The sequence below is a fragment of the Mirounga angustirostris genome, unplaced genomic scaffold, assembly GCF_029215605.1.
Source record: "Mirounga angustirostris isolate CCGP_5_RB_7025 unplaced genomic scaffold, mMirAng1.0.hap1 SCAF_3, whole genome shotgun sequence".
Lineage (NCBI taxonomy): Eukaryota > Metazoa > Chordata > Mammalia > Carnivora > Phocidae > Mirounga > Mirounga angustirostris.
Genome location: NW_026991711.1, coordinates 123,429,275 through 123,456,872, shown reverse-complemented (window position 1 = coordinate 123,456,872; position 27,598 = coordinate 123,429,275). Strand labels below are relative to the sequence as shown.

The following is a 27,598-nucleotide window of genomic DNA, read 5'->3' as shown; positions in this document are numbered from 1 at the left end:
TCATTGGTAAAAGATGGTTGGGTTACAGAGTGTTCCTGTAGAGATTACTTGTTCTGCACAAAGAGAAAACTTTCACTTTTCAGTGGAAAGTGATAGCAGTTACCCCTTGAACTAAATGACCCAATTTGAAATTACTAGTAGTGGGACATCTTCACATTACATCTCCCTGAGGTGGTACAATCGGAAGTTTACATTGCCATAGAATGTTCTTGCGATAAAGCTGAATCTAGTGAGGCCACTAGATTCCACTTCCACTTACAGGAAATCCACAGTATAGATGAACAAGTGAAACTCTATGATGAAACACACAGACAAATCTAGAACATGGTATATTCAACAAGATAACTTGACTCTTTAAAAAAAAAATCCAAATAAATAAATAAATAGATAATAAATAATAAAAAATCCATTGTCATAGGAAAAAAAAGAAGAGTAGGGGGACTATTCTAGATGTAAAAAGTACAGAGATACAACAACCAAGTAATGTATGAAGTTATTTTGATGTTAAGAAAAAAAATCTATAAAAAATATAGGAAAACTAGGGAAATTTAAATATGGAATGGATATTAAGTGATGTTATGAAGCTATTTTTACTTTCCTTAGGTTTTTGGGTTGGTTTTTTTTTTTTTTTTTTGGTTTGATAATGGTATTTTGGCTATTAGGAGAATATCTTTATTCTCAGGAAATGATGCTGAGGTACAAGAGTTAAGTGGCATGATGTTTGCAATTCATTTACAAATGAATCAGGGAAAAAAGCAAATAGATGTATGTATACTTATATTTACACACACTTACATGCATACATATATGTATATATGTATATATAAATATTTAGAGAGCATTCATAAATGTGGCAAAATATTAAAAATTAATCTTGGTAAAGCATACATAGGTATTTATTATACTATTTTTAAAATTTTTCTGAATCATGAAAAATTTTCAAAATAAAAAGTTGGGAAAAGTAAAAATGCATGTAAATTAACTTTAAAAACCTACTACTGCAATGATGTTTTGTCCTTTGATGAACTGTTTTAGGAATATTTCATTTGTATCATGTCTTGATAAATTTAATTTTAACAGAAAATAGCAGCCACTACCAGGATCAAGAAAGTGGAACTTGCTGTCAAGTCCTGGCTACATAACCTTCATGACTTTGGGCAACTCACTTTTGCCCCCTGAGGCTTGGTTTGCTCAATTGCATAGTGAGAATAATATCCTGCCCTCCCACAAGACATGATGATGATATTATAAGCAATTACAAGGCATGCCTTCAACCCCAAGTAATATATTGGTGGATTCCTTTTTCTTCTCCTGTGAAGTGAAAATAATTTCATGAAAAAGGAGAATTGGACTGGAGGCTTTCATGAATAGCTTACCTTTCAGACCACAAAATCTACATGCAGCCACAAACACTGCCGATTCCATTTCAGTATTTTGCCCTCTGGCTTTATATGCTCTCTTCAAGAAATGTAGCTTTTCTTCTCTGGAAAAGGGCCCCAATGCTCCGTCTAGCTGACCTGGCCTAAAAGAGAGTGGAGAACTCTTAGCAACTTGATGTCCTACCAGCGTGGCAACAGCATCACTAAGGGGCTTGCTGGGGACCCAAGTGCTCGATGGCTAACTCTAATGCTTGGGTCTGCACTCCTGGTAGGACAAATCCAGCCATCTGAACCATCCTATCAAGGAACCTGGAGCAAGGCTGTGCCCGGCTCGGGTATCTTGTTGAAAGGAGTCTCCATGATGTTGAGCACTCCAGCTCTGGGGCAGGTAATCATTGAGTGACCACTGCAGCTAGGACTGTACTGGGACAGCAGGACCCAGAGGGCTGCTAGGAGATCTGCCCTTTGAGGAAAACCTCAGGTTGCTTCCATGACTGGGGGATGGCTCAGGGACAGGTGCTGGCGGAGAAGAAGCAGCTTCAAGCCTCCTGAAGCTATTGAGGATCAGGAGGGTGGTTTGGACGGTGCAGTTCTCCATCTCTGTGAGGACAGTGCTAGCTGTATATAGGCAATTGACTTGTCCCCTCTCTCCCCTGCCACACATGTCTCAGGCTGCATGCCACCCTTTTGTGATCGCTTTTTCCCTGCTAGGCTGCTCTCAGGGTTCATTTATCACTTAATTTCACCTGTGTAGCTAGTGAAGCCGGAAGGAAGTGGAGAAAAGCCTGATGCTATCTTGCCCGTGCCGCTCCCGATTGAGGGGGGAGGGTTGAGGCAGGGAGGCTGATACACTCTGTCACCATCCATTATTTGCACAGTCCCCACTTTGGCTCCCTTCCTGCTCTTTTCCTCCCTTTCCTCTTACACACTACTTCCACCCTGGCTGTCTGCTTCTCCTTGTTCCCTCCTCCTCAGTGCTGCCTGCCAGCACCTCTAATGCAGTGTTATTTAAGCCAATTCAAACTCCGATGTCCCAGAAGGCCAGCAAGTAACATCCATGAGGTCTGCCTGGTCTGAAGAGAAGGAACAGCCTTGCCTCACCTTTAGCAAACGTAGCCTGGACGTGGGCGGGGTCTTGCCAGGGCTGCCATGCATATATTAGTTTATATTTTTTATGTTCTGTTATCTCCAGAAGCCGAAAATCTGGACTTTCATGAGAAACCTCCAGAAATGTTCAATGTTGGCAAAATAATTCACATTTTACAAAATACTGTGCAGGCCAAAGAAAACATTGACTCCAACAGGCTGCCATTTGCAAGCTCTGGCTGAAACCTATCAATGACCCTCCCAGTGAAGGAGCCGTGGCCTATCACAGAGTCTCAACCCTATCAGACCCAACATGCCTCCTATTTTATAACACATATGTACTGACACCCCTTTGACTAACCTGAAGTAACATTTGTAGATAACATAACCTGTCTCCATACATAATTTTTTTAAAATTCAGTATAATACCCTAAGTTTGATCCAAGGGAAAAGAAAAGAAACATAATTGAAGATGAGATAATAATTTGATGAACATACACAAACACAAAAACACTACAGGATTTCTAGAAGGCCCTTCAAGGAATGGTAACAATCCTGCTTAGGTTCTTTCTTCTGGAATGAGCAGAGTCTGCCCTTGAGGGTCTTTTCTCCTGGCCCCTCCCCCACCCCTTGTAGCAAGAGCTACTACATGGCAAATCACCTGATTTCGGGACCCCTCATGGTTGAGAGATAAAAGTACCATTCTGAGACTACCCATCCCTTTAGACTCCCTCCCCCAAATATTTTTCCCCGTTTTCTGGTCCCTACTCTCCCCTGGGTACCAGATCCCTTCTGAAGTATGGGTGAATGTACCTTAAAATGGCAGAAACATAGAATCAGCATTTCCCCTTTTCCCAGAGTCACCAGTTTAAATGAAAGGCATAAACAGAGATAAGATTTTGCTAACATCGCTAATTGTATTTTAGTATTTGATTTGTTCTTGGAGGGTTAAACCCACTCTTAATATAAATTCATTATGGATGTTTCTCTGCTGCTTATTATGTCCTTACATTCCTATGCTCTAGTAAGCCAAAAAGGCTGTTTCAGTTCTTTTATTTAATCCCCAACTATTTAATTTTCTAAAGCAGAGTTTTTAATGTAAATAATGGCCTTGAATAACAAAGAGTTGCAACAATTTTCTGTTGCTTTCCCAGTTTGTAACTTCTTGTCACCTTCATAAAAATCCTAGGTACACATCACATGTCTGATGAGGACTGGGAAGAGGGGATTCCCTTGCTGTAGCTGAGGAGCTCTTGGGCCAGTTCGTGTCAAGTTTAGCACTTCAGGTGGTGATGTTGTCCAAGATTACCTATTCGAACCAGGGATCAAGGAAGGAGTCTGTGGCCGCATCTGCTATTACAACAGACCCCAGGGCAGTATTGCAATGTGAGATTAAAAGAGTGGTTACAGAAGAATGTCACTTAGAATTTACTTTTGACATGTAGTATGTAATCCATTCTGCCAACATTAATTAATGCTTGTTGCTAATGATTCTCCCTATTTTCATCTTTTAAATTATTTTCTTTTCCAAATGCAATTAAATAATAATATTCAGAACAGGCATTTACATTTGCTGTCTTTCCAGATTCACATTTACAACGTGATCCGGTTTAGATTTCAAGACAAACATGACTCTTGGACATGCAAATTAGTACCGGCCTTCAGGCTCAAATTTGAGTAAATTAGGTCAGGAATAAACTAAATGAGCCTGCCAGCAAGTAGCTTTCATAAAGTGATGTGACTACTTGATATTTAATCTTCTCTGCAACTCCTTGATTACTATAATTTCTTTGCATCTCTATCCTCTCTTCCTTCTGATTCTTGTCACATCCACCCTCCCCCCCCCCCATGTAAATTAGGCTTCTTGGCTGACCTTCCATTGCTGCAAAACCTGGCTTGCTCATGGGACTCAGGAACTCAAGTCTCAGGGACCTGAGAAACCATTTTCTGCCAACTCCTATTGTCCCTGCCTGCAGTGCTGTCCTGTCCTCCCCCACACTCTTTTTTTTTTTTTTTCATCAGACTACCTACAACTCATTCTTCAGGTATGAACATAAGTCACTTCTTTCAAAACTGAATCATGGAGGGAGAAAAGATAAAAAGCAATAATATGGATAGGTTACATTAAATTTCCCCAGCCCAGCTTTTTTTTTTTTTAATTAACCATTTTATTTATAAGATAACGGGGGCCATGCCTATTTGTAACCCACGGATAACCTCGAACATTATTTGACAACAGCTTTAGTTTGTCCTTTTCCCCATTTGTTTTTTTTATTTTTATTGTTATGTTAATCACCATATATTACATCATTAGTTTTAGATGAAGGGTTCCATGATTCATTGTTTGTGCATAACACCCAGTGCTCCATGCAGAATGTGCCCTCTTTAATACCCATCACCAGGCTAACCCATCCCCCCACCCCCTCCCCTCTAGAACCCTCAGTTTGTTTTTCAGAGTCCATCGTCTCTCATGGTTCTTCTCCCCCTCTAATTTCCCCCCCTTCATTCTCCCCTCCTGCTATCTTCTTCTTCTTTTTTTTTTTCTTAACACATACTGCATTATTTGTTTCAGAGGTACAGATCTGTGATTCAACAGTCTTGCACAATTCACAGTGCTCACCATGGCACATACCTTCCCCAGTGTCTATCACCCAGCTACCCCATCCCTCCCACCCCACCCCCCACTCCAGCAACCCTCAGTTTGTTTCCTGAGATTAAGAATTCCTCATATCAGTGAGGTCATATGATACATGTCTTTCTCTGATTGACTTATTTCGCTCAGCATAACACCCTCCAGTTCCATCCACGTCGTTGCAAATGGCAAGATCTCATTCCTTTTGATGCCCAGCCCAGCTTTTGATCTAGTTTTTGATCCATTCTGATTTCTGTGTATAGCCTGGATAAGGGGACATATATTGATAGTGCCCTAGACTCTCTGTGTCTTAACATTTATTATACTTTGTAATTACTCACTGTTTGTCTATTGCTGAGATAACACATGAGCTCTATAAAGGTAAGAGCAATGTCTGTTTACTCTTTTCCCTGCAAGCCTAGCATTATGCCTATTATAGGTACTCAATAAAAATTTGTTGAATGAGTGAATGCTTCCATAGAGATGCCATAGAGCAGAGATCTGCAAACTACCATCCATGGGCCAAATTCAGTCTGTCTTTATAAATAAAGTTTTATTGCAACACAGCTACATCCATTCATTTACATATCTCTGGTTGCTTATACACTACAATGGCAGAGTTGAGAAGTTGCAACAGAAATCATATGATCTGTAAAGCCTAAAATATTTACTATCTGGCCTTTTACAGAAGAAGTTTATCAACCCCTGACACAGAACACAGCCATATCCCTCTGGATTTTTATAAATTCCAATATTGATCAACATGGGATTAATTTAGAAGACCCAGGGAGACACCCATGATAAAAGAGCGTTGGTGGGCCAGAAACTTTTAAACTAAGTCAAAAATAACTCAAACAAGTGGCTCCTTGAATTATTTACAATGTTCTAAGAACAGGAAAGTGATTGAGAAGGAATTTGAAAATGTGGGCATCAAAAGTGATATTATTCACCTACCATCCTAATATTTAGATATGTTAGAACATTCATATCTTGGTTAAAGTCTCTCAAAGGTCAAAATACCATTTAATCTGGTATTTTATCCTCATCAAGGTTTGTTGGCTCATCTAAGGAGTGGGAACATCAGCAAAGGAATGAATTTTATCTTCTTTGTCTCTGAATGCAATGCTGCTTAAAAGAAACAAACATTCGCATCCTATCAATAAGCTAAGAGTTCTTAATGAGGACAAAACTTCAAAATGAAGGTATCCACAACAGCACAGTGGTTTCATTTCCCACCATTCATAGACTTTCACTGTGATACTGGTACAGCCTATGGGCTGGATGCATTGTGTTGCCATAAAATGAAAGAACTAAGACCCATGACCATGAGCTGGATGGTCAGCAGAGTGCCTTGCACGTGGCTCATATCAAGTGGCAGCCACAGCAGCAAGGACGGTACATTGCATGGGCATGGGCTATGCACACAGATCCTTGTAGCCCACAACCCCAAATTATAAACAATCTTAATAACACTATTACCCATTTCACCCCCAAATGCACTGGTACCTACTACTGATTATTTGGGGTAACATTGGATGAAAAACAATCCAAAAGGATGCCTGATTTAAAAGTGATTGCTAACATTCTCCTTCTCTTTCTGGATGGGCATCCACAGATGTTCTTTATCCCACCTGTGAGGGCCATGGCTGGACTTGACCCTGTACAAGGTCAAGTGGTAGAAAGGGCGTAATCTTTGTGAATATGACTGTTTCTAGTGAAGCATGGCTCAGCCACCTGTGCTCTGTGCTATTGGACAAGTCACTTCTCTAATTTCTTGTCCAAGGTCTTCTAAGGTCCACACTTATTCCAAAACTGTGTAATTCTGAGAGCAAAATCACAGCCCTTGCCATCCTGTCACTCTGCCAACCAAACCTTCTCAGTTACAGTGTCCTGTCTGTATTTGCATTTGGTGACATAGTAAAATCGCCTCCTCCCAAGGTCTGCTCCTGGAGAAAAGATTGGAAAAGAAGGAGGTTTCCTCAGAACTTGGCATCAGCCCCAGTGTGGAAGCAGAGACACAGCCCCTGACCAGCCAAGGAAGAAGGGAGTTGGGGGGCAGGGGCTGGCCAAACCTTAGGAAGCATCACCTGGCCCTTCCCTAAAAACCCAGCCTGATCTCTTCTGGTGTGTTGATGAGGAAAAGACCCAACCAAGTAAAGGGGTGTAGCCACTGACATGAGCTAAAACAAAGTTTTCCTTAGAACTCTGAAGTCTGTGTCCTTAGCTGACAAATGAGGCAAATCTTAGTGATTAATTTCTCCCTCCAAGCACTTATTTCTGTCACTTATAAAATTCCTCAGCCTCAAAATTTGCTCATACTTATACTCAAAACTTATACTTATCCTCATACATATTCGTCAGCAATTCTTCCAGTCTTCCCCTTGAGAATACCTAAGTCCATCTGGGCAATAGGCAGTGTGATCTCTCATGCTATGTTTCCATGGAGGAAAAAAAGAGGAAGATAAAAAGGAAATATTTCTTTAGATTTCTTTAATTTTCTTTAAATTTAAATTTCTTTAAATTTCTTCAAGCCCAGCCTCCTAACACTTTCTAGCCCATCTGGGTATCTGCTGGGCTCCGAGGATGTTGCCGTATTTTGGCAGCTACCCTGTATGGAGCAATCACTTGGATTTAATAATAGAAATCAAGCCATCTCACCTATTCTCCCTGATGTACCAATTCTGGTAATAGTAACATTACAGCACCAGGCATGGTGCAGTAATGTGATAAGTTCATGAAGCATAAGCATAATAGAAATAGAGGGAATGCCAATGCCATGCTGTTGAGAGAAAAGAGAAAGTCATTATACATCTTGCAAACTGGTACATGCACAGGACATATTTTCTTCCTTCATTACAAGTTAACAGCCCTCAGATAAATTTACATAATCATTATGACTTTGCCAAAGCTGAGGAAAACGTAAGTCAGCTCTAACTGACGCCTACCTGACATGCTGATAGATGTGTCCATCTGTGAGGATCAGACAGAGACATCTCCCTGCCAGTTACATGGAGTTCAGCCCTCATTGTCAAGAGCAGAAGGTGGGGATGGCATGGTGTACTGGTGTGTCAGGGCATGGCCATTTCTCATCGCCCTGCTGGGCTCTTTACAGTGAGCCTTTGAAAAAGAGCTTTTTGCAAGATTGACTTGTTTCTGAGGAGATATAAATTTGGCTGCCATGCAATTAGTCCTCTTCCACCATACTAAATGAAATAATAAATCCATTTCATTGTGCTCATGTGGCCTTGTTCATTCGCTAATTCAGTGTGAGCTCTGAAAGGTATGAGGTAGAGGTGTGGGCTACATCCACATCTGACCATTCAGAGCATAGGTGAGGCTATGTTGCTATACTTTATGACTATAACCCCTATTTTCCTCAGCATTTGCTACAATAAAATCAATATCACCAGAATAGGGGTCAATATAGTTTAGAAGATTTAGTAACTCCTGGGAGTTACAATATGTTCTAATAACTCTCCAGAAAGATCCTCTGTGCTGGAATTTGTAGGAGCTGAAACTGAGTTTTGAATCAGTGGCTATTTCATTCCTAACATAACTTTAGAGGGTCAAATGTGTTCTTCAATGTGTTCTCCTCTTGGACAAAGGACTTTGCATGACGAAAAGTACCGGGGGCATCTTGGCAATTAGGTGATGTCTGCCACTAATTGTCTCACTAACAAATCTGGAAAACCTTTGTAACCATGACCGTGATGTGCTCAGCTGAGTTCTCTCCCTTTCACCATCAAGAATATTAAACTATGGAAAGTTTGAAGCTCTGGGTTCCCCATTTTGGTTCCCATTGAACATGTCCTGACTTCCAAATGCATTGTAAGCCTCCTGGAGACATGAATCAAACCTGTATTAATTTGTATGTCCAAGACTAACAAGTCTGGGCTTTGGCACTGGCTCTGTCACTAATGAGTAGACTCTCTAAATCTCATTTTCCTCAACTATAAATTAAGAGAATGAACTATTATTTGATCTATTACGTTCCTTCTAAATCAGATATTTGATAGGTTTATGATTATCACTTATTATGCAACATGATGATAAAATGACAAATGGGCTTATATATTCCTGCAAAATCTCTCTCTCTTTCTCACACACACACACACACACACACACACACACACACACACTCAGCAGCTGCTGGAGAGAAAGAATTTTTAAAGAAGGGGTCCCAACTGGAAATCTCTGTTTGCCTAGTGAGGGCTGCTCTTAATTAGCTGACCCCTGGACATGATACGTATTTCAGGCCTTTTCCCTGACAGGACAGCAGGGTCAGCCTAGTGCTATTTTTATTTCTTACTCTGAAGTCTTACTGCTTGTTTATGATAGTTTCGTATTTATATAAACGTTACCTTTTTTGTCCTTACCCATTTACTGTGCAAAAAAGAACAGTTGTAGTCTAAAAGTCAAGTGAAGATTAGTAAAACAAAATTTGCCAAGATTGGAGAATACTCAGCTTCCTTCCAATGTAGACATTCTATAATAGTTGAATGAACAGATGACTAAATAAATGGATTCCCCCATCTGAGCCCCAAAAGCAGGTGTGAGGCCTTCTTGGCCCAGAGGGGAGATAACTTAGGTGCCCAGCTGGTGATACATAATCTTCCCTTCTTTACCCCAGGCTTCCAGCCACGTTCATCCATCCTTCCATCACCAGGTACTATCAGGTGATTGACGGATGAGGGCTATTCTCTGGTGTAGGAGCCACAGGTAGGTCCGCTCCTTAGAAGTGTTACACATCTGCAGTGGACTCTTCCCCGGTCCTCTGGCATGCCTGGCTGTGCCCTTTAGGAGGACTGCAGCGTCCAGACACATGACAGATATAGAGCTATTGTTTCGGAATACAGCCCTGTGGCAGAGAGACTTAGAAAGGCCAGCTGGGTGCTCACACGTATACACTCTCCTTACGGGGATGCTCCCCTGCGTCCAGGAGGGAAATGGTCTCTGTGTTCCCTAAAATTGCAAATCATTCCGCTTTTATTTTGTCTTAGGACACCATGTGTGTCCAGAGCTGTTAACATAGTCCGAATACAGAGAGCAGTTCATAAGAGCTTGTGGAAATGCATTAGCAGCTTTTCAGCGAGCTGAGTATAGTGTTAAACAGCATGCTTTGACAATTCTGAAAATTGGCCCATGTGTACGAAAAGCTCAACATTCCCAAAGCTGGATAAGGGGTAGAGGAGAGAAAATTGTTGGTGGCTTAATCAGTTATAATCTAAAGAGAGGAGGTGTGCTTTGAAGGCTTTCCCCCCCTAACTTGAATAGCTAAGTGGTAGCTAATAAACTAAAGTGACACCAAATGCCATGTTCTGCCCCTAGGGCTTTTTCCAACAGCGAATGCCACACCTAGGCACTTAATTTAATTGTGTGAAAATGCAAAGCAGGTGAGGAGAAAGAACTCCTGTATTCAGAATCTCCCACCTTCTTCTGCCAGCTTGTGATGAGTACCTGAAGGGCAACCATTGAGTACTTAGACCAATGGAGGACACAAGATCAGTTTTGTGCATGCAATATCTGTCTGTCCCAGCTCAGACATCCTTCATGTCCTCTCTACTGTCCTCCAATCCCAGCTCCTTGTGTATAAACACTGCAAACTCTTTCATTGTGTTGGGGCTCCCACCAACGCAGACAAATTGTTAATAAAAATAAACAATTGCCTGCCTTATAACTGGGATAAGAACCAAGGGTCAGCTTTCAACTTTAATGTTTTTATTTTATTTTTTCTGTACTTTGAGTATGTATAGATGCTATGGGTTATGTTCATGAGTTAGCTAATTTGCATCATTGACCTGTAAATAAGGCAACCAGAAGCAAAGTTTGATGTACTTAATTAGTAAAGAAAAAGATAATCACAAAATCAAAGTAGGTGTTGATTTTGTTCAAGTAGGTGTTTCCCGGCATTTCTGTTTACAGTGAACATCAGCCAGCCTCTTGGGTTGGTACAGACAGCTCATTTGGGCACATTAGCAGGCCATATGCTTACCATGGACATGGAATATAAGTAACATAAGGAAAAAAGTACTCTGAGTTTTAGATATGTCTTCTCATTCCACAATCCCAAACATTAGTTTTCATTGTAAAATGTGCTACGTTAACTTAAAGCTTTAAAGAAATCACATCAAGACTCCAACTTCTCTTTCAGAAGAAATTCTCGTGGAATAAGCCTTATCGTATAGCCTGGAAATTTCACCATGCTATTTCATCAATTCCAATGATTTCTTTTTGTTTTGTTCCCATTTTAACATCTCTGAAATTATCATAGGTGTTGCAGTCAAGGGTGTCAAATCTAATAAAATGTGGTAATAAAACTGTCTATAGTTGGTTGTGTAACAGCCTATCAGGGGCACACCCGCCTCGGGGATGGGTGAGGTGGAGACCAGAGGGAGGATGGCAACAGCCTAACAGCATGGGTAGCCTGGTGAGCACCAGGAGGCAGGAGCAATGTCAGAGACCCAAGGAAGTGCAGCCCATAGAAGAGCACCAGGAGCAAAGTCATTTGGAAATCTAAGCTAATCCCTGCTCAGCGGGAAGCCTGCTTCTCCCTCTCCCATTCCCTCTGCTTGTGTTCCCTCTCTCACTGTGTCTCTCTCTGTCAAATAAATAAATAAAATCTTAAGAAAAAAAAAAGCCTTAAAAAAAAAAAAAAGGAAATCTAAGCTAAGCAGTGAGGAGCACAGAGTCTGAAGAAGGTCCAAGAGAGAGATAAGGCAACAAATGTAGTGTTTAAGGGCCTGCCCAACCCTATGTCTTGATTAAGTGACTTGCTTAGTGTTACACACATAATCTCTATGTGCCTCAGATCATCGCCTCCAAGATAGAAAAAATGCAGAACCCTTCAGAGGGTTTGGTAAGGATAAAATGGGATCAAATATGGAGGAGGACATTGTACAAACAGGTGACTTCTGAGTGTTCAACAAATGACAACTACTATTTTTCATATCATGTAGCAATTTTCTGGCCTTGCTTTTGAGCTTGCTTATTGTTTCTGTATTTGCAGAACTTAGTACAAATGAACCTGGTTCAAATCCAGTAAGGAAAAGGCAGTTGGTGGTGCTTAACTGATGTGGGCAACGTTAGGCAGAGGATCAGAAGGATTGATGGCGAGCTTCCTTCAAGCAATGAAGAATATCTGTCCAGGGAAATACCCAACTGAGGTTATGGAGTAGGCACCCCCATTCACAAATGATTTACTAGGACTATTGGGTGGTCTGATTACACGATGCATTCTGTTTCCATTTAACAGTAATTCCTGTTCCACACTCATTTTCAACTATAGGATGTAATTATCCTTTTATCCAGGGTCTCTGCTTCTCTTCTACCCTCATTATTGTCTTTTCTGTGCTCTCTTATGGGTTTCTCTGATGGGCCTAAAGTTGGTAATGAACTGCAATGCAAGTTAGCCATAAAGGCTGGGTAGCGAAGAGGGTAAGACTGTGGTCTAAGGTGAGTTCTTAAGTTATTACTGGTAATTCATGACATTTTTCCCTCGGTTGGTATGGATAGTTAGGACTTGGCTCAACATCTAAGTACAAAGAGGTCATTTTTGTTGTTGTTTTCTTTTTACAAAATACAGTAGTTTGAAAATAACCTCATTGTGTGGTGCCAGTGAATGTAAATTACAACTATTCAGATTGACCATAAAACCAAAACAGATGTTAGAATAGCTTGCAGTTTGAATTCTTCTTTGAACTATAGATACTGCTGTAATCAACAAGAATTTCTGAATGTTTCTGGAGACACAAAGATAATATGTATAGACAGAAACATTTTCATTCTTGAGGACTTACTCCTAACTCAGACTTACTAAATATCACCTCTAGACACAATTTTCAGTCTGGCTGCTTTAATGAGAAGTAAAATATGACTGAAGACCACCAACCAACATTGACCTTAAGTGGCACTTTCTGTGATTTATGTCCCAAACAAAATTCTCATTTTCCCTGGTTTTATCAAAGAAGATAGAAATGCATTGGGAAGGAGTCTTTCTAAAGAATTAGAAAAATATGCTATGGACTTTGAGTAATGACTGCCAGAATGAACTCATTTTCAAATATATCCAGTGTCTTAAAGGACTTAACTTTGCCATGTTGTCCATGTTGCATTAATCTGGTCCTATTTCTAGTCAGTTTGATAAAAACTGATTAGCTGTTCACCACAGCTGTTTTCCTTCTTTGCAGGCACACAACTCAATTCAACTTTCTAGGCTCCTTTCCAGATGGATGAAGCCATATGCCTGAATTTCAGCAACTCGAATGTGAACAAATTTGATGGGTGCCACTTCCAGTCCTAGCCTATAGAAATCTCCCATTGGTGCTCCAATAAAATGCCTTCTTCTATCTGCTGGATGGGCATTGACATCCAGAGAAACTTCATAAGCCACTCCTTAAAGGTGATAGAACAACAAGATGGAAGGAGCCTGGGTCCCTGAATCACCGGTTGGAGGAAAGCCACCAGGAACATTCACTTTGTACTCAATGTAAGTAAGAAATAAACTTATACTGTATTAAGCAACTAATATTTTTCAGCAGCAGCTAGCAACTAGTAAGCAAGGAAATGAAGGAAATAAGAATGATTATCAGAATCTTTAAGGTTTAAATTTTACACACCCAGAGTTCTCCTTTCCTTTGTAGATAATACTATTAATAATGATTTTCATCTCTATGAAGACAGGCTGAATTTTCAGGTACTGATGGATTTTATCCTCTCTTCTTAGCTAGAATTGTGCCCTGGGGTGTGAGGGAGTCAAGACATGACTAGCATGCTCTCATTCAAAGGTAAAAATGTGGCTGGAAGAAGGCAAGTTTCTGAGAAAAGCTTCTATATGTGTAAAACAGACTTTGCCAGCTATCTCTAAAGAATCCTGCTCTAGGCTAGACCGCCAGTTCTGATCATGTGGAACTACATTACCTGCTCCCCAATTCACACACCACATGTGCACACATGCACACATGCACACGCACACGCGCATACACTTCTGCCTCCTCTCCATCAAAATGGCCCAATCAATAAGAGTTGTTCTCTGGTGAAAAGACCTAGGTTCTAAACCAGAGCATGTTTTTATTTTTGTTTTTGTTTTATCCAAAAGAGAATCTACAGAAGAGGTCCATAACCAAGTAGGCGTGAGTTTATAAGGTTGGATAGTGGTTATGACAGACAGAGTGTGAGAATAAGTGCTAATGAAAATCTATTTGCGTAGAAAGGTAAAGGCCTGATTCCTGGAATTGTAACATAGATGAGACAACTGTGTGTGTGTGTGTGTGTGTGTGTGTGTGTGTGAGAGAGAGAGAGAGAGAGAGAGAGGTGTGAATATCATAATTTTCATGTCTAAGAAAAAACTTTCTATCCCAATGATTTCCCAGAAACCAACCTTTAGAATACCAAAGTGTAGTACTTTTTTCTTTCAAATAGAGAAAGAGCCATTACTTTTTTCATCAGAGAAACTTAAGATTTAATCCCACCTTTCCCCTTACCAGTTGTGTTATGCCTATTACAGGTGCCCTTGGAGAGATGGGAGGAGAGGAAGCAATTTAGCACCTACCAGTAATGAACATCGCAGATTTATTTCTTCTTCCTCCCTCCCTTCCTTCTTTACTTCTTCCTTCATCTTCTTTTCTTCTCCTTCTTTTTGTTCCTCTAGCTAACCTCTTCCTCTTCTTCCTCCCTTTCTTCAATACCTGCTCCCATTTATGGACTATTCTCAGTTACTATGACTCAAAGAGTGCACCTAGTGTAGTGGGCAAGAAGCCTGGAAATGGAACTTGGAGGAACTTGGTCCAAGTCCTAGCTTTGCCCCTATATGGTGTAACTTATTTACCTCCTTTAACCTTTCAGAACAATTACTTTTTTTATGGAGGAAATTAATGTCTGCTAAATCCACCTACAAGACCTCATGTGAAGATTTAGCAAGGTAGTGAATGTAAGAGCATTGACTTTTGCTCCTTTCACTGCTAAAGAAGTGAATACAAATCAGATGAATACTGCACAATTCTCACAGTTCTCACACAATCCTCATGTGTGTGAGCACAGCATAACCCATAGACTTGTTGAAACCTGATGTTGTACTACACTTGAAACTAATGTACACTGTGTGTCAACTACACTTCAAACAACAAAAAATAAATAAAAATAATAGCAATAAGAGAAAAGAGAAAAAAAGAAAACCATATAACTTGCAGGACTATGAACAGGGGCAGACCTTTTGGAAAACAGAAGTTCTTTAAAAAGTTTATTCTCTTGACCATTTCCGTGAATCATCCTAAGTAATGTGAAAAATCTTTAGGTACAAAAATATTCATCTAAGCACTGCTTATAATAGAAAATACTTCAACATAAAAGTCAACAATGGACTAGAGAATGGATGGCACAGCCACTTGACATCCATATGCAACGTGTTTCAAAGAAAATGTCATAATATGGGGAAATGTTAATGACAGAAAATTAAGTGAAAAATGCAGAATACAAAGTTATATAATTCCAACTATTTTAAAGTCTATTTATTAAAAAGGATTGGAAGAAAAGAAAATAAATTGATGGTGTCTGTGTTTAGATAGTAGGGGTTTTTTTTAGGTGTATTTTGTTCTTTTTTGTATTTTCTCAATTTTAAATAATGAACATGAGTTGCTTTTATAATTAAAATATATATATATATATATGATCAAATGAATACAGAAGTGCAATGTTCCTAACAGTATTCCATAAACAGTTTTCTCATAATAGTTCTAATGAAAGAACACATTTTAATAATATGAAATATTGGATAATGGTTACTTTCAAGAAATGGAATAAGATAGTATTGTTAGTTTTGTTGAGTTAATTTTATGATTTAATAAAAGGAGAATTAGTGAGGTTCAGCTCTGAATGTAGATGTTCAACAGTGAACTGAATCATAATGAATTCCAAACACCCAGCAGTATTGTCAATAAAACTGTATTTATCTCTAGGGACCAGAGCAACCAAATAATCATGTTTGCATTCAGTTTAGTTTGGGACACTTTATGTCTTGTTGGGGTGGAAACGATTGTTCATGATGTGGACATTCTAAGTGGTTTCAGAGTATGAACATAGCTTGGGTTCCTATTAGGATCTCTGACATTTCTCTAGCTGAAGGTATAAACTTTGTTAGGAAAATAAGAAACAGCAGCAGAGGAAACTCAATTGTTTTTCCTAAAGTTAGAAATAGTTTTACCTTTATATCCCTAAACATTGCTGGTAGGTTTTAATCTTATATCTGTCCTATTAAGTAATACTAATGATCCAATTTACAAACAAGGCCAAGGCTTACAGAAGTTGAGAAACTCGTGCAAGATTATACAACCAGTAGATTACAGAACAGTCATTTCTCCAGTTCTGTCTGGCCCTAGTGGTCATTTTCTTTTTTTGCTTGGGGACTGTGCAATATAAGCTACTGGGCTCTGGAGTCAGACTGCCTGGGTTCTGGGGTAAGTTACTTTATCTTGGTTCTTTGGTTTCCTCATCTATAAAATGGGTAGAGTGAAAATAATAACTGCTTTGCAAGATTGCCCTAAGGCCTGAGATAATGTTTGTGACATACCTGATATACAGGAAACAGAGACTAATGAGCTCTCATTTTTACACCTCCCAACATGGAGAATCTGAAAGATACCAGCTTTAGAGAGACTGATATGAAAAAGTAGGGTGTGGCAAAGTGTGTTCATTAAACCCTAATTCTTTTTCCTCTTGGGGGCATTGCTAGACCATATTCCCAACTCCCTTGCAGTAAGTTGAGGTCATCTGACTGAGTTCTGGCCAATGGAATGTGGGTGGAAATGACACACCTAATTCTAGGCCTGGCTCCTAAAAACCAGTATCTCACTCAATCTCTTGCCTTCTGGCCAAATGTAGGGGATGGAAGGCCTTGGATCTCAAATGGCTGCAGAGTAGACACCTCCCTTTACTTCATCACTGTTTTAGATTCGAGCGAGAAGCTACTGATATACTTTTTTTAAATTTACTTGAGAGAGAGAGAGAGAGAGAGCCAGTGAGCAGGGGGAGGGGCAGAGGGAGAGAGAATCTCAAGCAGATTCCGTGTTGAGTGCAGAGCCCAACATGGGACTCTATCCCACGACCCAGAAATCACAACCTGAGCCAAAATCAAGAGTCAGATGCCTAACAAACTGAGCCACCAGGACACCCCTGAAGCCACTGATATTTTAAACAGCATTAGCCTATCTGACCAATAAGAGGTTTTTTGTTTTGTCAACATACTTGGAAATGAACGTTGTCCCATTAGATTTAAATGACAAATAAATGAAATGGATGATGGGGTGGAAGCACAGAGTTGAGTTGGAACCTGAGAGACTGGATTTAGTTGTAATAGGGACAAAGAAAGAATGAATGGGCATATAGTTCAGGAGAAACAGGATTTAGAGCTTATCAAGAAAAGGAATGCTCAAGAAAATCATGCAGAAGACATGAGGCTAAAGAGCTTGGAGAAGGCGGAGTGAGACGTTCAAAAACCTCATTTTAGCAAACACGTGACAGCATAATACAAAATTATTGTAATAAGGTAAGTGAAACTGAAAAACAGAAGGTAAGAGAAGAAGGGGGACATTTTAGTGTAGAAACTATTTGTCCAACAGCATTCCTCCACCAGATTCCCAGGAGAGAATGTGGAAAAATTGCTAAGGAGCCAAAGGAAGACAGGCTTGCCAGAAAGAAAGGACCACAGCCAGAAGGCTTTGTAGCCATTCATGGTGCCAGCCCATCACTCCATCACCCAGTGTGATTCCATGGTTACCTGTTCACTACCACTCATCCTGGGTATGACATCCCAGCACACCCTGGCCACACGATCCATCCCAGCCCTTCCATGGCTGCCAGTCCTCTAGTCCCTTCCCCCATTACATGAGCATTGCATCCTGAACCGGCAGCCTGATGCTCCCATGGCAGTCTTCCCATATGCCCTGCTCTCCTGTCTCTCCATCTCAGCACACTTCTTTGCCTCCTTCTTGGCTTTCCATGGGGTTCTGTGTATGTCTGTGTCTGAGTGTATGTGTGCATGTAATCTATGAGTCCTGCAGCCTCTTTCAGCTCTGTAGACCAGTGCTTCTCAAAGTTTAGCTGACATAAGAATCACTAGACTCTTCATGGGTTCCTCTTCCAGAAATTCAGATTCAACAGGTTGGTGGTGTATGTGTCAGAATTTGCATTTCTGATAAACTCCTCCTTGGTGCTGATTTTGCTGGTCCAAGCTTCATGCTTTGAGGAGCACTGCCATTGAGGACTCACTCCATCCCTGTGCTGAATCTATCTCCTTTCCTTCCTGGCGGCCACTGCCCCATCCTAGGCCTCCAGCACAGCAGTGCTAGCTGGACAGTAAAACAATGCCAGCCATGTATGCAAGACAGTGAGCCGACTGCTACTATAGGAATGACCTTAATTCAATCTAATCCATATTTATGAAGCATATCATCCACAGCCTTCGGTTATTTTGGTAATAATTATATACGACTTTAATTATTAGTGATAATGAGTTTTCTTCCCCACACCACAGTGGTCAAGCTGTCTTTGCCAAGAACCATCTGGGATTTCTTCACTCTGCATTCCTCCCATTTCCCTCCAAATACCTCAAACAATCTTAACAAAAACCTGGTGTCTTTATATATCTCCAGTGATCCTCAACTTAATTGCCCATTAAAATTACCAGGAAGATTTTCAAAAAATACTGGTTCCCAGGCCCCAACTAATTTAGACTCTGAAAGTACTTTTTAAATCTTCCCAGATGGTCTGACGTGCAGCCAAAGTTAGGAACCCCTGCTTTAGGCCTTTGTTCCTCAAGCATCCTTCCCCTTCCCTTCCATTTTTCATGTATTGGAATCCTAGTTGTTCTTCAACTTCATATTCAAGTATCATCTCCTCCATGAAGGCTTTTCCAAGAATCTTTCCTCCCTGGTCAATATGGATTCCCCACACTGTGCTCTAGAGCACTGATTTAGCATTTTACATGTTAATTTTCTGTTTCCCCAGAAAGATTGTGAATTCCCTCATGCAAGCTGTCTCATATATCTTTTTTTAATCCCTAAGGCCTAACAAATTCTATTTGTTGAATTAAATTTAACTGTTCAGGAAGTGGAACAGAAGTACTATTAACTTCCTCCTCAAAAACATTTAGGGTAACAGATTCTTAATTAGTTAGTAGATCATAGCTGGTTTCAAAAATAAAGCATTCCATGATGTTAGTACACTCTCCTACTTCAGAACAAGCCTCAAAGCCTCAAGGCAAAAGGACACCTCCTTTCTTCTCTTGGTGAAGGGCAAGAGGACATTTACCCATAGTCCCTTGTTAGACAAAGTGTGGTCAGTGAACCAGCAGCAGCAACCGCATTGCCTGGGAAGCTTGTCAGAAACATAAAATCTCAGTCCCCACCCTAGACCTCCAGAGTCAAAATCTGATTTTTAACCAACTCTAATGCCATTCCTGTGCACATTAAAGTTTGAGAAACACTGCCATCCACTTTCTCTTCCAACTTCTTTTGCACTTTGTTTTACTCTGCAAAACTGCTCTCACTATTCCCAGTGGAATCTATAAATCATTATTCTATAAAAGAGTGCCATTCATCTTCTCCAGTGATTCTGGACTCCATCAACATTTCAGAGTCACCCAGGGTGCTTTAAAAGATATTGATACCTGGGTCCTCACCCCTAGAAATTCTGATTCAGTTGGTCAAGGAGATATGGACCTTGGCACTTTTAAAATCACTGATCTACTCCATATTTCCTCTTTCAAGAAGAAATTCTCAAGCCAGCACAACCATTAATTTTATTCTTTAGTCTTCCTTGATGTCTGCCCCAATGTCTGATAATCCCTTGGTCAAGAAATTGGAGGGCATGTCCATAGAAGATGTATAACCCATTGAGCTTATCAAGAAGCACTTCTAAGATGATCACTTTATCAGTGACCAAAAGAAAGACTAGTTTGGTCATCACACCAAATTCAACCCAGTATGAATCTGGTAATTGCAATACTTTGATCTTCCTAAAATATATTTTTACTGACTAGAACATCTTTTATTGTTTCCTCCTCAACCTTGTTTTGTATTTTCTTTTCTTTTCCTAAACATGGGTCAAAGTTGGGATTAAGAATAAAGTCTTTCAGCAATACTGACAGAATGGTCAGTATTACATATTGGTAACCAAAGGAAAGTGTTTGTTGAGAAGTCTTTCATTTTACCCTTACCTTCATCTTCATAATTTTTCCTTACCCTCTCCTTGGCTTCCCTGATGAAATTAACACATAGGAAGCTACCTCTGTTTGGGATGGGTAAGCGGAGCATTTTCTGAAATGCTGACATGATAAAGGCTCTAAGCAATAGGTTTCACATAACTCTCAGCGAATCAGAAGGAACTCACAAGAATTCCTTAAGCCTCATGAAGATTAATGTTCTATTATGTTCTGTGAACCTGGGGCAAGAATTGGAGCTAAATTTGCAGACAGCTTTGGCAGATTTATGTCTACCCCTGAGATGAATAACATACGCGGTATTTTAGAACTGAATTCTATGTAAAGTCCATCACAAAGCACATGAAATCACTTCATAATAGGCTGCAACACAGTTAAATCTCCCTTAGGCACTGGGAAGCTCCTTTAATTATTTCTTAGCTATAGCCCATGGTCCTGAAATTAAAGGCTGAATCCCAGGCTGAACTTTGAGTTTGTTCACTCTTGCAGGTTGGTTAACCTTTTGCATGTTTTTTGGTGACATTTTTTTTGGCCCCATTTTCTTTTCTTTTTTTTTTTCAATTGAGATATAATTGATACATTCCTCCACTTTCTTAGATGAGCCAAATGCCACCAAGAACCAAGAAATGAAAATGTCATCAGGAAGAAAATGTGCATTTTTAAAATTTTGTTTTGTATTATGAGCTGTGTTCCAACTGTATTGTCTCTAAACTTAACATAACCGCAGAGGCCTATCTTATGAACATTTAATATAAAATCCAAAGAATATCCATCTCATCAGAACAAATAAAAAGTCGAAATTACTCACCCAACATATGTATTCCTGTCAGATCTTGGGGATTTATTGGGAGCAGGTAAATTTGAAGGCATACTTTTACTATATGGATAGTCATTCTTAAGTTGATGTCAGAAAAGAAATATTGTGATTTGCTATTAAATTATAGATCAAATCACAGTAGCTCAGCTCCAAGTTAGAATGATACCCTCCTTTAAAACCTATGTTTTCTTCTAAAATTGCCAGTGGAACTTTTCTCTGAGCATTCTAAAGTCCCTTATTTATTCAAAAATAGCCTCCTTGACATGGCCTTTTATACTCCAACCCAGCTCTCAGAATAGCACTTCCCCAAGAAGATAGTCTCTCTTTGAAGGTGTGGCATCCTGGCATCCTGTCTTTTTGGCCAGGTTGGTTAGCTTGTTAACTGTTGACCAGTGAGCCTTTCTCTCACATTTGGCCTTGGTCCCAGTGTGGGTCTGGTGTAGCACACTGACTTATTTATTTTGAGACAACTGTACATGAATGTGAGTCTTGCATTGATTTCCATAACAACTCCACTGGGCTATCTCAAAAATGTGTCCCCAAAATGTCCCACTTTCCAAACATTTCATTTTCTTACCCCATCCCTACCTCTCACCAACTTGGTCTTGTTCTTTGTGATCAGAAGTGAGGAAAACATCCAAAGTCAGGACCTCAGAACATTCCTTCATCTGAACTTTGTCCATTCAAAATCACACAGAAGTTCTGTTTCTCAGGGGCTCTTCATTTAGCTAAACCCTAGTTAAAGTCCAATTGTCAGAGGCCAATCCAGGTAGAAAAATGAACTACAGTCCAATATTTTTAGAAAACAGTGCCTGTTAAGAAATCCATGAATTCCTGGGGCGCCTGGGTGGCTTAATGGGTTAAGTGTCTGACTCTTGATTTCAGCTCAGGTCATGATCTCAGGGAGATGGAGCCCTGCATCAGACTCCACGCTGGGGGTGGAGCCTGCTTAAGATTCTCTCTCTCCCTCTCCCTCACCCTCTCCCTCTCCCACCCACCCCCAGCTTGCATGCTTGCTCTCTCTCAAAAAAAATAAATAAATAAATAAAAAGAAAAGAAAAGAAATCCATGAATTCACTACTCTGCTGCTGCTTTTCACTTTATATGTTTCAGATGGAAAATCTAAAAGACTTTAGAGGAACTTCATCTTGATCCTTTTTTGCCTCAGCTCTCATGGCAATCAGCGAAAGTCCTATGCAAGTATGAGCTTCAAAAAACATTAGTCTCATCACTTTCAAACAAATCAGAGCTCAAAATGTTCATAAGCACCCAAACAACAGCAAATACAAGGCTTTGCATAATGTGAATGGATTTCTCTGTAAGAATGTGCATGACAGGGGCGCCTGGGTGGCTCAGTCATTAAGCGTCTGCCTTCGGCTCAGGTCATGATCCCAGGGTCCTGGGATCGAGCCCAGCATCAGGCTCCCTGCTCAACAGGGAAGTCTACTTCTCCCTCTCCCACTCCCCCTGCTTGTGTTCCTGCTCTCACTGTCTCTCTGTCAAATAAATAAATAAAACCTTAAAAAAAACAAAAAAGAATGTGCATGACAGTCAACAATCAAGTGTCCATATCCCACGTAGGATCTCCATGTTAGAAGATACTCCTCTTTGTGGTGATAGTCAGTCTGGACAAACTCCTCAAATTCCATGCCGGCCTCCTTTGGTCCATCTTGGCCAGCAAACAAAGCTTACAGAATGAGATGGAAAGAGGCTAGAGAACCAACGTAGCAGCCTAAATCTTGCTGTGCCACCACCAAGTAGATGTTTGTAACTTTGCCCAAAGTATTCAAAAATTCCGGAAGAAACTGATCTTAGTACAGGTAATGACAGCTTGGAGGCAAAATAGGCCCGACCATGTGTGTTGCTTCTGTGACTTGGGACGGCAGTAGCTGTTTGTAGTTTACAATGACGTGCGTCTCTTACCTCCTGACCCACCTCCAACGGCTCCACCTGCAGCTCCTTCCAACCACCACTGACAGTTCCGAGCCACAGCGTGCCCACTTCTCACCATGGAGTCTCCACACTTGTATTTGGTATTCTGTGCTGCATGTCTCCATTTATTTTTAGGGTATAATGAAGAGGACCACCGAATTCCAGTCTGGCATTTACCTCTGGCTCTGACAGGTGAAACTGTTAGCTAATTAGATAAGTGTTAGATAATTAATGACTCCTGTGGATTCATTAGACTAATTAACAAGTCTGTTTCCAGTGCAGATTCTGTCAGCCAATGGTCTCGATCACGAATAGTGTCAGGGAATGCCAGCAAAGATTGATGGACCCCATATAAAAGTCCCTGGGACATTAAGGCAAGTGGTCATCATTTGGGTGAATTGCAGAATAGTTTTGTAGAATCTATGAGAGCAGAGTACTGATTAATGTCTTCTGGCTCATCTTCAATTCTTTCCCCTAGTTTTCAATCTTTTCAGACTTGATCCTACTCTTATGGTAGGTTGTTCCTGGATTTTTTTTTTCTTCTTCTTAAACTGTATTGCAAAAGGCCAATCACCTGAATGGCAAAGGATAAAGTTCTCATTTTTAGAAAGCATGTATACAGACGGCCTGAGGCAAACGCAATCCATCCCTGGGCATTGTGCAAACAAAGGTGTGTGCCAGGCAGCGCGCTGACTCAGCCCAGCCTTGAGGTCAGTAGGCCTGCCTCGGCTCTGCCAGATCCGTGCTCAGACAAAGCCCTTTGCTTCCCACCGTCTTTTTCCATAGTGCCAGCATTTTCATATTCTCACTCCCACGACCGTGCTCTCTCTGGCTTAATTTTGCCCCTGCACCTTTAATGCTGGAGAAAAAAAATCAGAGTCCTGGTGTACAACGGGATGACATTTGGGTCTCTCTGCATTTGGCACGCTTTCCACTTAACCTGTAAGATGCATCCATGTAGACATAGAACCATACCCACCCCCGAAAATAGCACTCCTCTCACTCTGGGGAGGGGCAGGGCTAGGAATTGGGGCTCCCAGAACCTTGCTGTAAGGGCTAGGCATCTGCCTCATGCCAGGCCCTGTGCTAAATTCTGAGAACACAAAGAGGATGAGATGGATGGCATCTACCCTAAAGGCATTTACACTCTAGTGGGGAAGAGAGATGAGCAGTAAAGAATATGACAGGTGCTATGAAAACTCACTGAGGCCCTGAGCTTAGCGGTGCAGAGGGGATGGGGGAAGAGAATGCAGGGGCCTCTGGGAGGCTGTGATGCCTGGCCTGTGTCTTGAGGAAAGATAGGAAAGATGTAGTCTCCAAAAATACCCCTGGGGGGGGGTGAATATGAGAGGCCTGTGCTTCTGGCCCAGGGAACAGTGTGTAAAATGCCGAGAGGTGATAGAGAAAGGGTCTCATTCAGGGAACGATTAGTAGTAGTATGTGCTTTTACTTCCATGTACGTGCACCAGAACATCTCAGACAGGGCTGTGGTGGCTTTCAGATTTTAAAATTCTGGCATTTTTAAAAAAAATCAAGAAAGGTCAAAATGGGGTTATCCTAGTCCTACTTTAAAAGTTTACACTTAATGGGGGTGCCTGGGTGGCTCAGTCGGTTAAGCGTCTGCCTTTGGCTCAGGTCAGGGTCCTGGGATCGAGCCCCATGTTGGGAGCTTGCTTCTCCCTCTCCCCCCTGCTCATGCTCTCTCTCACTATCTCTCTCTCTCTCTCTCTCAAATAAATAAATAAAATCTTTCAAAAAAACGTTTACACTTAACAAATTGGCATCTTAACTCTTAATAAAGAATACAGTCAAATTGTGCCACAAGACACGCAGGGCTTATACAAATATTTCTTAATTCATCATACACTGTAAATTTAATAGAACACGTGTTTAAAAGTAGCATATGCCAATCTAATTTTAGACCAAACACTCTCCCACCTTCAGGCCACCAGGCCATCCCTGCCTCCCTGAGGCCATGCTTGGTGCTCTTTGCCTTTCTCCCAGACCAACCCCTTCTGCCCCGGGCCCAGAGTCCATGCTCTGAGAGGGTCTCTCCATGAGGAACCTACAGAAGGTCCTATAGTGCTAAAGGCTGCAATGAGCACTCTTGCCCAGGAAACAATCACACACAGGCAAACACACACACACACACACACACACCTGCGAGAGAGAGAGATGGCAATGCACAGCAAAGTCCCCACCTCCACTCTTTTCTTTTGTCCCCTTTTTCTGAAGCAGGTCTCTCATGGCCAGGATGGGGTAACTCTTTGGGGCAACTCCTACCTCTTGCCACCCCAGTCCCCCCTGCTCTGCTATTTGGCCCATCAATGGCTTGAAAGAGCTCAAAAATGTCTTAAGTTATCCATCCTGATGCTAAGCAGTTTATTTTTTCATTTATTCATTGAACAAATATTTCCTGAGCACACACCGCACTCCAGTAAGTGTAGAAGACACAGGTATGACAAAGACAGCTCTGGGCTCTTGGCTTTCTTCCACAAAAATATTGACATTCCATTAACAGAAAAGATGCAACTTACCGCATTTCTCATGCTAACCTTCTAGATGTCAAATCACATGTATTAAATGTATCTTCATCATTCTATTTTTCTATTTTTATTTAATTCCCGTATAGTTAACATATGGTGTTCTATTCTTCATACCTACTAACTAAAACTCATTGAATCTTTGGATCTTTCCTTAAGTGTTTACTTTCCAATACATAGGTTGTAGCTGCCTCAAATCCTTTTTGGAAGAATGGAGGTATTAAAAAACACACAATTGTTTCCTTTATGGTATAAATATGTTGCAGCTTAACATTTTTACACATATGTTCAAAGAAAATGTACCTTATTTTCTATTAGCCATCTGCTCTTTCCCACTATGCCCACCATCCTGGAAGTTAGGGCAAAGGGTGGTGACTTTAAACTTGCCCATCAAGAGCATCTTCATGTCTTTGCTTTAGACAGTCTCATCTAGATGGCTTGTTCTCTTCCAAGTCCCTCTGCCCACTGCTCCCATGTGAGATGACACGCACCACGTGGGATGGGTGGGGAGAAGCTTACTTGGTTTCTTGACAGTAAGGAAGAGGAGGGCTCTGGGATCCATGTGCTTAGGTTCCCTTCCTTTGGCTCCACTGGGAGGTGGCAGGTCAGGTGCTGTCCACTGTGTTCTTGTGAGGAACCTGTAGCTACTTGGGTTGGTCTATGGGTCTCTGAATGGGGTGACTGAGACACAGCTGGGCCCATCCAGCACTAATGGGACATGATGCTGGTACCCACCTCTGAAGTCTCTTGCCTATTTGTTTCTTTGTCTCCAGCCTCAAAACCGCTTCTCTTGTGGCCTCTTTGTTCAGTCCTCAGGCTTCTGACAGCCCACTGGCATCTGAGAACTTCTGTTCCCCTTGTGAGAACACTCTGCCAGACATAGGCTTTGGTGTTGTCCTGAGCTCTCTCTCCCAATTCTTCTCTGCTTACCATTGGCGCACTAATGCCCCACACCATACTAGATGGTGATTCTCCTACTGACTTGCACACTCCCCTGGGCTACATGGAAGGATGCACACTTCTGGCTCCAGTGTCCTCAGGTTGACCTATGTCTAGTTGGATAATGTGGCACTCTCGCCCTTGAATTTCATCCCCAGGGGTAGATGGTGACCAGGTACCCTGTCTGAACTATTTGCCTTACTTCTCCCTGCTCCCACAACTCTCATCACAGGAAGGTGAGGTCCTCTTTGTACCTTTTCTACCTGACCAAAGTGAAATACCCTTATATACTGAATTCTCCCTGGTATCTGGCAGTCACTGTGTTCAAGTTCACTGGACCTAGCTTCTAATATGTTAATGAAAACAAACATTTTTAAAAATCTTATTGTTCCTCACACTGCCTCCCTAGGGACTCAGACTTCCTGTTCAAAGAGTCCCAATTCCCTACTTGATTTCCCATTCTCCAGCAGGTAGATAGGAATACGGACTATGAAAATGGTCATGTACACAGAAAGGAAAGAAGAGCTTGGCAACAGGTTTCAAAACTACGATCTCCATTAACACTTTGAAGCAATTAGAATCGAAGCTCTAGCACAAAGGCCAGGAATACCAGTGTTTATATTGTGCTTTGGAGTACTTATCCCTCCACAGTTCTGTTAGAATTCTTTTTTTTTTTTCTTACATTGATGCTATATTTGAAACAGTTCTGAGTTTGAGAGTTCTTTCTTGCATCAAATGAGTGAAGACTCAAAGCAGGGAGGAAAAAAAAGGTACCTGTCAGCTTGAAAGTCACAGTTTATCTTTCTATAATTAGATTAGGAGGGAAAAACCACGAAGAACCCATGGGTAGCAGGAAGATCTGTTAGAATTCTGCCCTTGAATTATATGACACTCTTCTAGGCAAAGGCATGCAGAGGGGCAGTGGATGAAGCCTGTGCCATGAGCGGGGTCACTTGAAGGGGACTCTAGTGGAGGCTGAACCAGGCTGAGACTGTGGAGAGGATGCCAGCATCCCCCAATCCTTGCAGAGGACTGAAGCCTCCTGTGTTCAGGGCCACGGGA

The 27,598-nt window shown here is 41.1% G+C and overlaps 1 protein-coding gene across 1 annotated transcript; it reads right to left on the bottom strand.

Annotated features, from left to right (window-relative positions):
* Positions 1-26,530, bottom strand: UPP2 (uridine phosphorylase 2). Its single transcript, XM_064585820.1, is given in 7 exon segments — positions 1-53; positions 1,377-1,522; positions 3,628-3,688; positions 3,691-3,732; positions 3,735-3,844; positions 7,755-7,876; positions 26,333-26,530. Coding segments are annotated over 7 exon segments (732 nt in total).
* Positions 26,531-27,598: the final 1,068 nt, after the last annotated feature.